Source organism: Plectrocnemia conspersa, unplaced genomic scaffold (genome assembly GCF_051122295.1).
Source record: "Plectrocnemia conspersa isolate PC_06_02 unplaced genomic scaffold, ASM5112229v1 ptg000009l, whole genome shotgun sequence".
NCBI classification, from domain to species: Eukaryota; Metazoa; Arthropoda; class Insecta; order Trichoptera; family Polycentropodidae; genus Plectrocnemia; species Plectrocnemia conspersa.
The window spans coordinates 8,861,623-8,876,756 of NW_028277173.1; the positions used below are offsets into that span (position 1 = coordinate 8,861,623).

At 31.0% G+C, this 15,134-nt stretch overlaps 2 protein-coding genes across 10 annotated transcripts; one reads left to right on the forward strand and one right to left on the reverse strand.

Moving 5' to 3' along the window:
* Nucleotides 1-858: 858 nt before the first annotated feature.
* On the reverse strand, nt 859-1,688 carry RpS19a (Ribosomal protein S19a). Of its 2 annotated transcripts, none has more exons than XM_088191444.1 (3): nt 1,656-1,688; nt 1,444-1,514; nt 859-1,276 (listed from the first exon to the last, which is right to left on the reverse strand). In XM_088191444.1, the coding sequence occupies exons 2-3, from the start codon at nt 1,512-1,514 to the stop codon at nt 883-885; spliced, it is 465 nt and encodes a 154-aa protein (XP_088047570.1). In that variant the 5' UTR covers nt 1,656-1,688; the 3' UTR covers nt 859-882. The 2 variants fall into 2 exon arrangements, with proteins under 2 accessions (XP_088047570.1, XP_088047571.1); XM_088191445.1 differs by having other exon boundaries at nt 1,610-1,688.
* Nucleotides 1,689-4,099: 2,411 nt separating this feature from the next.
* On the forward strand, nt 4,100-15,134 carry Hsl (hormone-sensitive lipase). Of its 8 annotated transcripts, XM_088193375.1 has the most exons (17): nt 4,100-4,166; nt 4,456-4,498; nt 4,648-4,956; nt 5,026-5,183; nt 8,796-8,982; nt 9,041-9,254; nt 9,334-9,524; nt 9,587-9,833; nt 9,900-10,109; nt 12,420-12,524; nt 12,590-12,745; nt 12,881-13,124; nt 13,646-13,738; nt 13,810-13,954; nt 14,024-14,149; nt 14,213-14,318; nt 14,407-15,134. In XM_088193375.1, exons 3-16 carry the CDS (start codon nt 4,672-4,674, stop codon nt 14,303-14,305), a joined length of 2,454 nt encoding a protein of 817 aa, XP_088049501.1. In that variant the 5' UTR covers nt 4,100-4,166; nt 4,456-4,498; nt 4,648-4,671; the 3' UTR covers nt 14,306-14,318; nt 14,407-15,134. The 8 variants fall into 8 exon arrangements, with proteins under 8 accessions (XP_088049501.1, XP_088049499.1, XP_088049500.1 ...); XM_088193373.1 differs by having other exon boundaries at nt 14,213-15,134; XM_088193374.1 differs by lacking the exon at nt 4,456-4,498.

Consider the following 15,134-nt stretch of genomic DNA (forward strand, 5'->3'; position numbering starts at 1 on the left):
GTTCGAGTCTACCGTGTATATCTAACTATCTGCTGAAGTCTTAACAAGTAATCTTTGAATTGTGTTGTCTTATTTTTCTAGTCGTTACCGTTGTTGAGATGTTCTCTATACTTTTATTGTGGAATGTCAATCAGGTTGTAATCCATATTGAATTTACAAATAAAGATATATAATAATTACGCTTCTTCTTTATTTTTAACAAAAACGTTCATGATAGTGTACGACAATGATCCTCCTTTTTACCAAACAGATAAATCTTATAGATGTTTTAAAATATTCCAGCAAAGAAATGGCACTCGATTTCACATAACTATGTTTAATTTTAAATTATTTTCTCAGAAATCCAAGACGTTCAATTAAGATAATCAAAAATTTTCGAAACGACCTTTTTTTAGCTCCTGTAGCGATTTTTCTTGTCTTCGAACAAAAATTTCCGAAATGTCGTGCTTCTACAGCAATTTATTCTCCTTGAACAAAAATTTCAAGACCTCTTGAGCACCTGCATCAATTTATTCTCAAAAAAATTTCAGAGATGGTTAGGTTAGTTGATAAATTAACTCTCAGGAGTTGATCATTAAACATTTTTTTAGCTCCCACAACAATGACCTTTTTATATTTAGTGTACTTTGATATTTTCAAAATCCGGTCACCTTATCAACAGATAGCAAAACAAGCTTATTATGGAAATGGAATAAAATCATTAATTTCTAACAAAATTTAAAGTCCAGCCTCATCAAAAATGTCGAGAAATACACCTCTTGATAATAGAGAAAATTCCTAATGAGATGCACTGACTGAATCCAGTTACAATTTTTGGGAGAGGAACGGGTCATAAGGATTAAAAAATAACTAAAAATGTCACATTATGATCAATTTATTATCTTACAAAACGATCGGACCTTGTGTATCCTTGCGCGCCCTAGCCTTAACTTTAACTTGGGCAGCGATTCGATCCAAGTCGCGTCTTCCTTGCCGTGTTAGAATACGGCCACCGTCGGGGCTCTTCTCGATGAGTTTCAAACCTTCCAGGCTTTGAAGAGCTTTCCTGGCGACGCCAGCGGAGGACCGGCAGAAGTGGGAAGGGGTGACGCCATTGCGTTTACGTCCACCGAAGATCTTTGTCACCGTCCTGACTCCGACCGGCGACCTGATGTATATGTGCCTTACGAGAGAAGCACATCTCACATAATACCAGTCGGCATCATATGGCGCCAATTCTTTGAATTGGCCTGTTTTAACCAGGTCGACGAATTCTGGTACTGGGAGCTTGCCAGTTCTAAAAAACATTAATATAAATTTAAAAAAAAAACATTTAATTTAATTGAAATGTCACATCCCATACACTCTAACCTCACTTTTGACACAGAATGGAGTAAAACATGTTATAACGAGTGTAAGTTGTATTTCTATATGACACATGCTATGATAAAGTGGTTTACTAACTTTTTTAGGAAAGCGGCGATCTCCTTCACTACTTTGTCTTGCTCTACATCCTTAAGCGTGATCGACGGCATCTGAAAAATATGATCGTTGTCAGCAAATTGACGTCACATTTGGGGGATTTTGAGAGTGCGAATGTAGATATTCAGATTAAAGAAGTGTACTCCACCGAAATGAGGGTATGGAGGACGATTTTTCGGAATAATTTGACTCACCGCGTGGCCTGTGCGACAGCGAACAACGGAAAGGGTGGGAGACGGCAGTGCTGCCAACTTTTCAAGTCATACAGTTCATGGTCGAAATTTCAATTATAAAAATAACATCAGAGCAAAATTTAATAAACTGGCCATTTATAATATCCAATATTTGTGTCAATTATAAAAAATATTAATGCCTTTATATCTCACTTTGAATACTTATATATTAGTATATTTCTGTTATTTTTTTCATTCCAGTTTAATTAAAAAAGTATATTTCGATTCGGTTCCGGTTTTCAGTTTTCGATATTGGAGCTAACTCCAAGTAATTATTGCAAATAATAACTTGGAGCTAACTCCAAGTGATTATTTTTCTAAATGTTTTAATTTGTATTAATAAAAAAAATTCTACCATATTTAAAAACATTTTATTTCTTCTATTGCTTATAAGCAGACTATATTAATTGATACAAATAATAAATAATAATAATTATAAATAATATTAATTAATTACAGGTATAATAATTAGAACTACAAGTATATAATATATAACAATATAATGTATTCAACGAAACATATGTAAACAAAGCAAATTCGTATATTCACGTTTGAAGTATATAAGATTCTTAGATATATTTATTTATAATTAAAAAATATGAAAATTTCCTCTAATTATTAATACATTTTTCAATGTTTATTCGAATTTGAATTAAACCAGAGTATATCTATTTAACACTATTGTGTGTTGCTGAAGTTCCTAAAAAAAAACATTGCAATTTTGTATAAATGAGAATTATTATTTTTATTTTTATCCTAAAATTCTAAAGTAAAGCTATTCAATATGAATTCGATGTCCACACAGAAAAAGAAAACCTATGTGTTTCTATTGTCAATTCTTTACTTAAAAAATGAGCTAAAACGTTTCAACACAACTAATTGATTGTGCTTCATTTGCGATTAAAATGAATTACCTTTAAAAATTGTAATTTGTTTCAAACATTTTTCAAATGTTGCACAACTTGTACTTTTTGTGACTGCATGTTTGAACATGGACCGAACCGAAAAAACCGATATTTTTTCGGTTCAGATCCGGTTTCGTTCCAATAGAAATAACGGGTTTTCCGGTTTTCGGTTCAGTTCCGGTTCGAAGCCCTGCTTCTATGTATACTTTGGTTAGCTACTATTATATTCTTTGTTCTGTGGTTACCAAATATTTGTTTTCTCATAGTATTGCTCTACTGTCTCAAATCTTAAAAGTGTAAATTAATAAATAATAATAATGAAATACAGAATTACTCTAAATTTTAAAATACTTGTAGGTAATTAGAATTACTATGAATTTTAAATTAAATTATTTGCAAAAAATAATTTATGGTAAAGTAGTATTAGTGTATGATATTCGAATGTATATCAGCTCATGTTTTAAATGTAATGTGTTGATAATATATAAGGGAGGGGGGGAAGGGAAAGCAACCTATTTTTTGCTTGGGGCGGTAAGTAAGCTAAGGTCGGCCCTAGGTTCTTACTGTGTCGCCGTAAATATTTTCAAGCGCTTAAATAATTATGAAGTCTATTATCAGGAAAAAAAATCTCTCGAGTTTACCTTCAATATTCTTAACGCTTCGCATAAGGTAGCTTCGATAAACGATTTCACATATTTTGGCAGGGGCAAGGGGAGGGGGGCAGCAAAGTTGTGACAGGAAGAGTAAGGGGGTCTTTTAAAAAATGCCACATCATGAATTTCAATTTGTTCATGAGGAAGTTTAATGTATTTTTTTTAGTAGAACAGTTTTCTTGAAACAGAATATTATTTTTCAGAACTTGCGGAAGAAATTATTCAACAATATTGCTTATACACAAATACATATCTTATACTACATGTTAATGATGTTGTTGTCGTTGTAAATCTAAATAATTTTGCTTTTGTGATGTGATGTGCTGGGAAAGGAGGATCTTGTATGATGTGACACCTTGTGACATAGGGAAAAGTGTGATTAATTTTTTACGAAAACCCTGTGACAAAATTTATAAATACTATTTCAGCATCTGGAACTATATTGTAATGAAAACATACATTAGATAAAACTAATAATATACTGCTAGTTTTAAATATTTTTGCATAAATGAAACAAAAAATATATTCTATAAGTATATATTTTTGTTTATTCTTAAATACTCCTATTTCAGTGAATTTTTACTTTTGTAGTTTTATCAACCTTAGCGTAAATGATAATTCTTATTAAAAGAATATGTAGCGTGATATTATTACACTGTTGAATTTTTTAAGTTGCCTTATAGTATTAATAATTTATTTAATAGCAATATTTTTTACTTTTTAATCAATATGCATTATCTTAAAAATAAATATTTTGTGCGACGTTATCAATAGGCAGATGGCCGCCAGTTGCCGCGTTATTACCAATCGACAATACATATACTTATTTAAATAGTAAAATATTGTCAGTTCGTATTCGGCTTTCGGTTCGTCAATTGTTAAACCGTTCCGTCGCTGGTATCGTCCATAATAATGTACGCTGTTAACATACGCTATTTAAAGTGATATAAAAACCGAAACCGTGACCTTGCCGACCGTTTTACATAAACATTTTTTTAATCATATTCAACATAATATCGAAACCATAACTAAAATATGCCAAATAAATATAATGTTTTGTCAAATACACTAGGTATTTTCACGTATTCAATGACAGTTGAATAATGCTTGTTTTTTGTATATTTTATTTTTGTGTGTACTAGGATTTTTTCTTATAAATTCATTGGATTATTATCTTGAAATTAATTTATTATTTTTTTATAGGTTATGTTAATGTCGACCATTTTTAAATTGCATAATAATTTAAGTAAGATTTTTTATTATATCGTGTGTATTAATATTGCATGTAAATTAACGGTAGGAATAAATATAAATTGATTAGATAATTACTATCGAAATTGTAATCTATATGAATATATTTATATATATATATATATATGTATATATCAATTTTAGGTATTATCAATCTTGTATTTCTAAATGAAATTAAGAGCACTCGTCTCATATGGAGTACGTTTGATGAAGACAAATATCAGAATGGCATCTACGTCTACACAGAGCCCACAACGGAATATAAAATTAGCAACAATTGAAGAGAATTCATCCACGATCGCAATGTATGGGACATTGAGAGACTTGTGCCAAAACAATGTGAACTATTTCAAAGCCGACGATAGTGATAATGGACAGAGACTCCACGAAGCATTCAACAGCATCATTTGCACTATTGACGACATACTGCCGATGGTCGATCAAATAAGAAAGGTAGGATAATACACCAATACTTACAATAAACAGTTCATTTAATATTAATTCATTTGATATGACATCAAGGTCGCTCCGTCGTTCGACTTTGACGAAAACACACCTGGTAACGGCTACAGGAGTTTCATCAACAATATAGACGCTTGCGTGCTTCTCTTGATGAAGCTGTGCCGACAAGTTTGCATCTCTAGAAGCGGAATATTATTCAGAAAGCCGCACTATGCTAAGTATGTTTATTTTGATTCACCAAAAACATGTAAGCAATTGCGTCAGCACATTCCTAATGCGTACATGTAAACCGTAAATCACCATTAAAATAACATGCACAATTATTTCGTAAGATAAACACAACTCTGACCTTGCTTATTAAATTATATGATCATTTGAAATACTTCTATTTATATTGCACTTTGTACTTTTTTTAGTGAAAAGTTAGTGCTCTATTCTTTTTTGTCATTTTATTCACACAAATTTAAGTTGTGCTTATCATATTTATCAATAATCTAATAGAGATATTCGCCAATGTATTCCGTTTGTTTGCTAACAAAGTCCCATTGAGAGTGACTCATCAAATATCTTTTGTTCAATTATTGTTTTAAATCGGTCACCATGTGATTACATAATTTAGATAATGATTGTGATAAGTCAAACAGCTGCTGCTTTTATTATAATTGTATGTATCATATTAAAGCTTATTTAGTAAAAAAAATATATACAATCGACGTATTAGTAAATCAATAACGATGCATTCATAGTGATTGCAAAACAGGTGTTCTTTTCTCCTGTGGAAATAATGCATAATGTAGCAGTTCTCAGACATTGCCATTAAAATCACATCACAAGTTGATCTAAAATATTAATTTAATTTTATTTTATTGTCTCAGTCGGTGAAATTATTTCACACGATAGATTTATAATTTCATGAATCTAAATATTGTGCACCCACATGCTTAAAACTAAATGTATATTTAAATGGCAACAAAATAAATGGTCAGAATAAAAATCAAATCGCAGTCAGAATTGTATTAACAGCCTGGTCATAATTATATTATTCAGTGTTAGAATAAATATCAAATGGTTAGAATAAATATTTCGCTCGCATGAAATTTAGTGATATAATATATAAATTATTTAAAAAAACTTGGTCCAAACTGCGATTATATTAAATACAAATTATAAGGTGTTTAAAACGCTAAAAATATGATACACTTTGATCTGGCCCGGCGAGCGAATTTTTAGCATAATACGATTTCAAAGAAATATATCAAATCCGAATTTTGACTAATAGAAGAGCGCAAAAAACAATCATCACTTCTCAGAAGTCAAAAATCCACGTTAAAAGCTGTCACAGTAGGAACGCTCGTTGCCGAGCGTTCTCATTGCGACGGCGCCGACACGATTTTATTGCTTTTGACGTGAATTTTTGACTTCTGAGAAGTGATAATTGTTTTTGCGCTCTTCTATTGACTAAAATTCGATTTGAATACACTTTAACGAATACTATCATATAAGAAGGTTTTGGATAATTTTTGGCAAAATTTAAGAACATTTTTTGATTGCACTGTGAATTACACAAAGAAAATTTTTTAGTCCCAGTTTCTTGGATGCTGAAGCCCAATCTCTTACACAGAAAATAAGCAGCTATTTATCAAAATCGGTTGGAAATAACCACCACTATGTACGTTTCCGACTATTGACTTGTAAGACCTGGGTTCAAATTTCATACGGACCATAGTGTTTTTAAATCTATATCGTGTCAGGGAGATCGGAATTAGTGATTATATATAATTATAATTCTGATCGATCATCGCAGATTAGGTTTACCTAGATTTTTCTAATCTCAGAGATGAATATTGTGATTAATTAAAATCGAGCTACGTCGTAAATATCTGCTATTAAAATGTAAAATGAATCTTCAGAGACATTGTGCGATTTTACATAATAAATGACTATCATTTCTTTTTTTTTTCTTCTCAGAAAAATTTCAGAGATGGCCTTTGAACAAAATTTTCGAAATGAGATGACAATTTGTCCTCCTTTATTTTGACAAATATTTTCGTGACCTTTTTTTTGCCGTCATGGCAATAACGATCTATTTCTTTTTAATGTCTTTTGATATTTTCAAAATATTGTAGCTAAAAAAAAATATTTCGAAAATTTTTGTTCAAAGGCTCTCAGAATTTTTTGCTTAAAAAAATTTTTCCGAGAGAGCTATAAAAAAAGATAGAATCTACAAGTAGTCATGATCATAGTTCAAATTTAAGCATTTTATTGATTGAATGAAAACTAGTGAGCAATTTGCACTTTAATGATGATCATTATTAATGTTTTCGCTAATTCAAAAGCGAGGAAAAATTAAAATTCAGATGTGTTTTTTTATTTCAAATTTAATTTAGTACTAAATTAAATGTAACGTTTTATTGTAAATTTGTGTTTTCTGTTTTTATTGTTTTAAAATTACTTAATTTTATTACAATGAATAATTTTCATAATAAAATAAATATATTAATTATGTTATTGCCATTTAGCTATTACAAAAATCTTAATACATAATTGATGTTTATCATGGGCGCCAAAATCATTGCTATGGCACAATTTCTATATTCATTGTTGACGCCAAAACCATTTATCATATTCAAGATCTCCATTGTTTAAAGCCAACAATTCGTTAGCATGATTTCTTAATTTATTATGGATGACAAATCTAATGTTGTTTTCAATTTTATTTTATTTTATTGTTAAAAGCCATTTGTCATTTCAATGGTTTTTAAATTCATAATTCATCTCAAATCATTGGATGCTAAATTTATTATTTTATTGTATAAAAATGTGTTTCGTTGAGAAATGTGTTATTATTATTAATAATAATAAATTCAAAAATCACAATTCTCTTAATTTAAAGTTGTTTATTATTATTGTACTATAATCTTAAATTATTTTTGACATTCTTAATGAGTTAATGTGCATCATTTCATAATTTCAGAAAATATGCTATTGAATATCACTAAATAAATATGTGTATATAGAATAATTTTCCATGTTATATACAACATGACACAAATTTTCGTAGAAAAGCTGAATGATTCAAATTTGTCAGAAAATTTATGCGATAAAACGATTAAGTTGTTTTTCATAAAAAAAATATCAGATAATAAGGAAACTTCTCATACAATATAAATAATGAAAAAGTATAAGGAAATGTTCTGTATATAAATATTACAAATTCAATAAGTAAGATAAAACATGATAAGATAAAAAAAATTAAACTTTGACAGTGGAAATGAAGAAATTGGGTCATGCTAGTGTTATAATTCAGGTCATCTTATAGAGTTAAAATTTTGTAAATATTACAATGTGTATATGCGACAAGAGAAACAACAGATGCTTGAGTTGTTTTCGTATGTCGTAACTTCTGTAGTTGAGATAAAAGGTCACATCATCCGATGATCGGTGACGTTTCAAATATTACGCCTCACATTTAATTGATTAATATTATTCTAAATATTATTACATATGTGTCTTACGAGCATTGGTTATCTGATTAATTGTTAAGTTTTAAAAACAATATTTTATATAATTGAAAGAGTTATACATTACAATTGACTTGTATAAAAAAATGTAAATTACATATGTACTTATATTGTATAATGAACTTATCTTTATCTCATTGATTCATTTGGTATCTCAGTACACATTTAGGAATACAAAATGTAACCCTTGTAACATTAATATTATTGTCACAGATGTGTTTATTTGATAAACAAATATATAATAATATATTTGTTTTAATAAAATATTGTATTTTTTTCTATTCATTCTTAATGTTTTTTTTGTTTTAGAGAGGTTGAAGCATGCAGTCAATTATTAGCGTCACTCGGTTCATGTCTGCATCATCTAAACACATTACTGAGTTGGTCAGATCCTGGAGAATTGTTTCCAGACGAGAAACATTCTCCAGAAGAGCTCCTGGCTTCGGCTGATACTATCAATCAATACAGCTTCTATGGAAGATGTTTAGGTTTTCAGGTATGAACGTAAAATATACTTAATATTAAAACAACGAATGAATGAGTGATACTTTCAGTTTTCACCTGCTATGCGAAGCATTTTGAAAGGAATCTCCATATGCATGGCTGGCTTTTCGGAAGCTTACTATGGTAAAAATCATATATTGAGTTCAGTCTTAGCCGGCGGAAAGTTTATGATAGATCCGGAGCTGCGGGCAAGAAGGATCGTAAATATATCACAGAATGCTTCTATAGAATTTTGTAAATCGTTTTGGTTCCTCTCTGAAAGCGGTAATTAACAATCTATAATAAATGGAATAGTGCGACTATGTATTGGTTGAACATTTTGAGTGTTTCGTTTATAATTTAGCAATAATGCAAACTGTGCCATCTCTCGTGTCGTCGTCGGTGAGCATTAATAAATTGATACCGATTCCTCCGGAACCAATAGAAGTCACCAGAAACGACGACTCTATAATAACGATCCAACCCCCGGATGATTACATCGGACCGCAGACGTTAAACGTGAGATTGATTAGCAAAACGAAGCGAATAGGAATGGTAAGTATATTTATATTAAATATTTATTCATGTATATATTTTGATTGGATTTTTATATTTAGTTTGGTGAAGCTGGTGGCAAGCCCAAGTCTAGAGGATTACTGTTTCATTGTCATGGAGGAGGTTTTGTGGCTCAGAGCAGTGCTTCTCACGAAGTGTACCTGCGAGAGTGGGCTTCGATTCTTGATGTGCCTCTTGTGTCGATTGATTATAGTTTAGCGCCGAGAGCTCCGTTTCCACGAGCTATGAACGAAGTGCTTTTTGCGTATTGCTGGGTGTTAAAAAACGCTTCTCTTCTAGGCACTACAGGTATGTATAACAAAAACATTATTAGTTCAATATAAAATAAAATATAATTAAAACTATTTATAATAGCCGAGAGAATCGTAATGGTCGGAGATAGCGCCGGAGCCAATCTCAATATGTCTACGTGCTTAAAACTCATCGCAGAAAATATAAAACTACCACATGGAATATTCTTAGCTTACGCACCTATGCTAGTCAATTTTATACCAAGTCCGGCAAGATTGCTTTGCTTGATGGACCCTCTGTTGCCGTTCGGGTTCATGATGAGATGCTTGAAAGGTAACATTATAAATTTATACATAATTTTAAAGTAATATGTCGTCGCAGTCTTATATTTTCAAAAAAGTGCAAAACTGTAATAGACTTTTAAGAGAAAAATTAAATTTTCGTATAAAAATTGCTACAAAAATGCCCAATATTTTTTTTATATATATATTTTATTATTTTTTATCGTTATTGATGAAACATACTTATATGCATTTTTTGCCATTAATGTTGGAATGATCTGATTTGTAGTTTTTTGTAACGATATGACAGTATATAATACAAACCAAACTGAATAATGATAAAAACAGTACTTATAGATGGTAGGAAAAACTAACGAAATTTGTGTTTAATTTTATATTATCATCAAGCTACTGGATATTTGCAGGGGAGGAATTTGCCTAAGAGTATACTACTTTGGCATCCTTTGTGTGCACCACTGCCGTTACCAGTACTAGGGCCCTACGAGTCCAACCCTTGCGGGTGGGCACCCAGCTTTTGACGGCTGGATGAGTGGGGACCCACCCCCCGTAGTGCTATATACATATTTATTAGTGGAGTTTTAATAGTATTTCTCCCGAGTGTGGGGTCGGCCTCTAGCGTTCTCGTTGGTGACCTGCATTGCCTTGCAAATGCGTGCATTTTGCAGTTCATTCTAGTGACAACACTACTCCCCTCTTTGGATGAGTGTATATGCTGCCTCAGTCGCAGCCTCGACCCTCGGTCACCTCTAAGGGGCCGAGCCCTTTGGTTCTGCTTGCGTTGTTCTGCTATGCTTTGTTCGTCATTGGCAACAGTGCCTCAGACTGAAACCTCGGTAGGTCACCCGAGAGATCGCTCCCTCAAGTGTTTGGGTTTTAACATCAAGAGGGCCCCCTCTACCATTACTACCACTACCACTATACACAGCGAACCCCAGCGTGTGGTCGACTGGAGCCGAGTAGATAGGGACAGATGAGAATCTCGTTTATCTATTGAATTTGCTCAGAAAACAACCATTTTATTTTATTTACATGAATTTTAATGAAATTACAATATTAAAAAAAAAATGACCACTAACTGGATAACTCCCTCCTCTAGATAATTCTGGAATGACGTCACTAATTATAAACCATCAATTTTCGTGTAATCCTGCAAAAAAATCTAAAAACATTCTCGTATCTATCCTGAAAATATTTTTAAAAATACCTCATTTCTGTGAAATCATATCGAAATACATTTTCACTGGTAGATATATATTTTTAACAGTGAAAATTTAATTTATCTGGCATGTGCTAAAATGCATGTAATTTAATGAAATCCCAATATTAAAAAAACGACCACTAACTGGCCAACATTGTCCTCCCCCCTGGAAAAAGCTGAAATGATGTCACTAATTTTGAACCAGAAATTCTCAAGTTATCCCTTAAAAATTAAAAAAAAAAGAGTTTCGAATCTATCCCGAAACTATTTTCTTAAATATTTCATTTCAGTGCAAATCATATCGAAATACATTTTCACTGGTAGATATATATATATTTTTATCAGTGAAAGTATTAATATTGCAGGTGCTAATAAAATCATATGATTTCAAAATTTCCATACATAGTAATATATACATTAATATACTTATTATTATTTATTTACATGTGATGTATAAATATTTTAAAGTGAATATGTATTTTTCGGTGAAGTGCAAATACATTTTCATCAGTAGATATATAGTATATATGTATTTATACTATCAAAAATATAATTTAACTAAGAGAAATTATATGCTGTGTTCTAAAATGTCTATGAAACTCAATTTGTCAGTTGCGAAACGTACATTTACTGTTCAAACCCAAACCTAACCTACACGAATAAACCAAATTCAACTTGACCTAATGAAAGTTCTAAACTAATTACAGTTTCAAGTCAAGTCCAAAATACAAACTAACCAAACTCAACTCTCGGGGGGGGGGGGGGTGGAACAAGCGGAAGAAGTATTGACAGATGTCGCATTTTGAATATTGCTTCAGTTTGTCTGCGCTTATATTTTAAAAAAAATTTTTAAATTTGCTATTAAATTTTCTTATCTACAATTATTACTCAGAAGTCAAAAATTCACGTCAAAAGCAATAAAACCGTGTCAGCGCTTTCACACTGCGACGGTGCTGTCACAATTGTATTGCTTTTGCTGTGGATTTTCTCACTTACTGAAAGTTGTAATATTTGATTCTCACTTACTGAAAGTTGTAATATACTAATCTGGAAACTATTTTTAAGTGTTCCCGAAATAGAAAGATGATAAACATGGCTACGGAGAAAAAAAAGACACTTAATAAATACAATAATTTTTCACAGCATATGCAACTCCTCCCGCTGATTCCTATCGCAAAAAATCAAATGGACTGATGAACGGGTCGTATTCACAGGATAAAAACTATCTGCATCCCAGCATCTCTCAAGGTTAGTATTTTGATTCAAAGATTGACATTGTTATTATTGAATCAATTTTGTATAAAATAAAACAGATGGGCAGAACGGCATTGGTATATCTGATGCTTCGTCGTTCGAGGAAGTATCAGAGAGCGATCTGGTCGAGCTGCAAGCGCATAAGTCGCTAACGAGCGATCATCTCTCTGATACCTTGAGCGGAGCGTCACTCTCTAGTGAACATAGAACATTGGGTACTATTTGATACTGATCATAGACGCTTCTTTTTATTTTTGTTTTACTATATGTAGATCTTTTGTAGATGGAGCTGTGTATTATTTTGTAGCCGTACTTTAGTTTTTCGTTATTAATTTATGTTTTTATTTCAGTTACTCCGACGAATGAAGACCGATCGCAACAGTGCGTATCAGATTTTCTAGATAAATACGTATTGGAGAGCGATACTGATTCGGAAGGTCAAAAGATACCGGTTTTGAAAAAGAAGCCGAGTGATAACACCGGTACTGAATCGCCAGAGTCTGCAACTCTCACGGAAGGAAAGAGTCTGGTGGATACAAAAAGTGTATCGGATGGATCTGGGCAAACTCTTAAAGCGAAAAGAATACAAACGAGGTTATTTTTTATTTATATAATAAGAATAAAATACTTATTTTATTCTTATTGTATAAATTCCACTATATCTACATATTTCTATATTATTTTATAATCAGTTTTTGAGCATCGTTTAATTTATAAAATACTTCTCTTGAAGTTTCTGCTTCATCTGTGAGATCAGATTATATGACATTTCTGATGCATATTCAAGAACTAGTTTCACTTAATGAAAGGGTGTACAGAATGAGATTTGCCATTAACCGATATTCTTTATATTAAATCACTCGCAAACTTACGCTTATGGGATTATCTTTGTAAGCTCGCATAGCTGTGTATTGTCTTGGCTGTGCTTTGTTACCATATTTATTTCATAGACGATATCCCAACACAATAAATTATTTAAAAAAAAATCTTAATCATATAAGTACTAAAGTACAAGCAAACTATTTAATGCAATGCAATGCAGAAAAGTGGCACTGTACACTTTGTGTTATTAAAACATTTCATCTTCAGAAATAAATAATATTTATATATTTTAGGATCTCGGAAGCAGCTGAAAGCATTGTCGAAACCGTATCTTCAAAGTTCTCAAATTTGACATCAAATGAGAACAAATCCGATAACGACAATCTGTTAGTCGATCAAGTGCTTGATTAGTGTATTATTTAAATTGTATTGCTTTATATTTTTTTTTATTCAATAGGGAGACGATACCTTCAAACTTGGATTCTTTGATAGCTAAGAGTCCAACTGACGAGTTTCAATTCACAGTGCCGAAAAATCCTTATTTATCACCATACTGGGCTAGCGATGCATCACTAATGAAAGTGCCACCAACGAGTATTTTGGTATAGCATTGTAATTTGTATATTCTATTGACGAGAATGTTAGTTGTTATAAGCTATAATTCATTTCAGACTGTACATTTGGATCCGTGCTTAGATGATTGCGTAATGTTTGCAAAGAAGCTGAAACGGCTCGGAAAACCTGTGACGCTAGACATACTCGATGAATTGCCGCATGGATTCCTCAATTTTTCAAAGGTTTTAATATTTTTTAAAACCTTTGAAAAATACTTTGATGTTATACTTATATTCTTATTGTAGATAAGTAAAGAAGCTCACGAAGGCTCTCTGCAATGCATAAAAAGAATCGCCGATCTTATGGATTTGGGCTCGCTTCCGCCGCAAAAGGATTGAAGATGAAAGCTGGGTACCGAAAATTATTTTTTAATTTTTATATCGTTGACTCACTAATAGGTTGATTAAAGATGCACTATATTTTGTATTACTTTGACAAGGCCTATCTGCTTGATTGATCATGGACTGCCATATTACAATATTTTATAATGCATTAAAAGAATGGTAAGGACACGTAATACTTTAAAGACTCTTATACAAATATAATTATAAATCACCATTTATTTTAATTTTTTTCAACATGTTTGAGTAGTTGTAAATGTTGGTATATTTTATTATATACATAATTAAAAAGACTGTATTCAATTACATATTAATTTGTTTATATAAAAATGACATTATTTTACGTTAATGTTTTAGATATTTACAATTCTCATTTAAAAAGTATGGTTAAGTATTTAAAAAAATTATGTTATATTTGATTGTTTATCTATTTAATGAACTTGTAAAAATTACATTTTTTAGAGAAAAACTATTTAAGTTATACTATATATTTGATTTAAAAAAAATAAAAATTTATATTCAGTCATAAAATTGTGATGGATATTTAATTATTTATAGTCACAGAATATTATCATAATAGTCAATAGATTTACAAATGTTTTGATATTACCATTAGGGGGCCCAACATTGCGATCCATTTTAATTTTTACAAAAAACGTATCCATCCATCAGAAATTCTAACTAATCGTCCAATGTAGTCCAATCAATAGTTGTGATATCAAACAATAGAAAAAATTGTTTCTATTATTATATTGAAAAGTTGTTATTTATGAAATATGATTTATATACTCTACATATAATGAATAAATAATTGATATAAAAAAAA

Coding starts and splice junctions, on each gene's coding strand:
- RpS19a (XM_088191444.1), bottom strand. CDS start 1,514: ATGCCGTCGATCACGCTTAAGGATGTAGAGCAAGACAAAGTAGTGAAG. Junction 1,277..1,443: donor ATCGCCGCTTTCCTAAAAAA/GTTAGTAAACCA, acceptor AATGTTTTTTAG/AACTGGCAAGCTCCCAGTAC.
- Hsl (XM_088193373.1), top strand. CDS start 4,672: ATGAAATTAAGAGCACTCGTCTCATATGGAGTACGTTTGATGAAGACA. Junction 9,255..9,333: donor TTGGTTCCTCTCTGAAAGCG/GTAATTAACAAT, acceptor TTTATAATTTAG/CAATAATGCAAACTGTGCCA. Junction 12,746..12,880: donor TAGTGAACATAGAACATTGG/GTACTATTTGAT, acceptor TTTTTATTTCAG/TTACTCCGACGAATGAAGAC.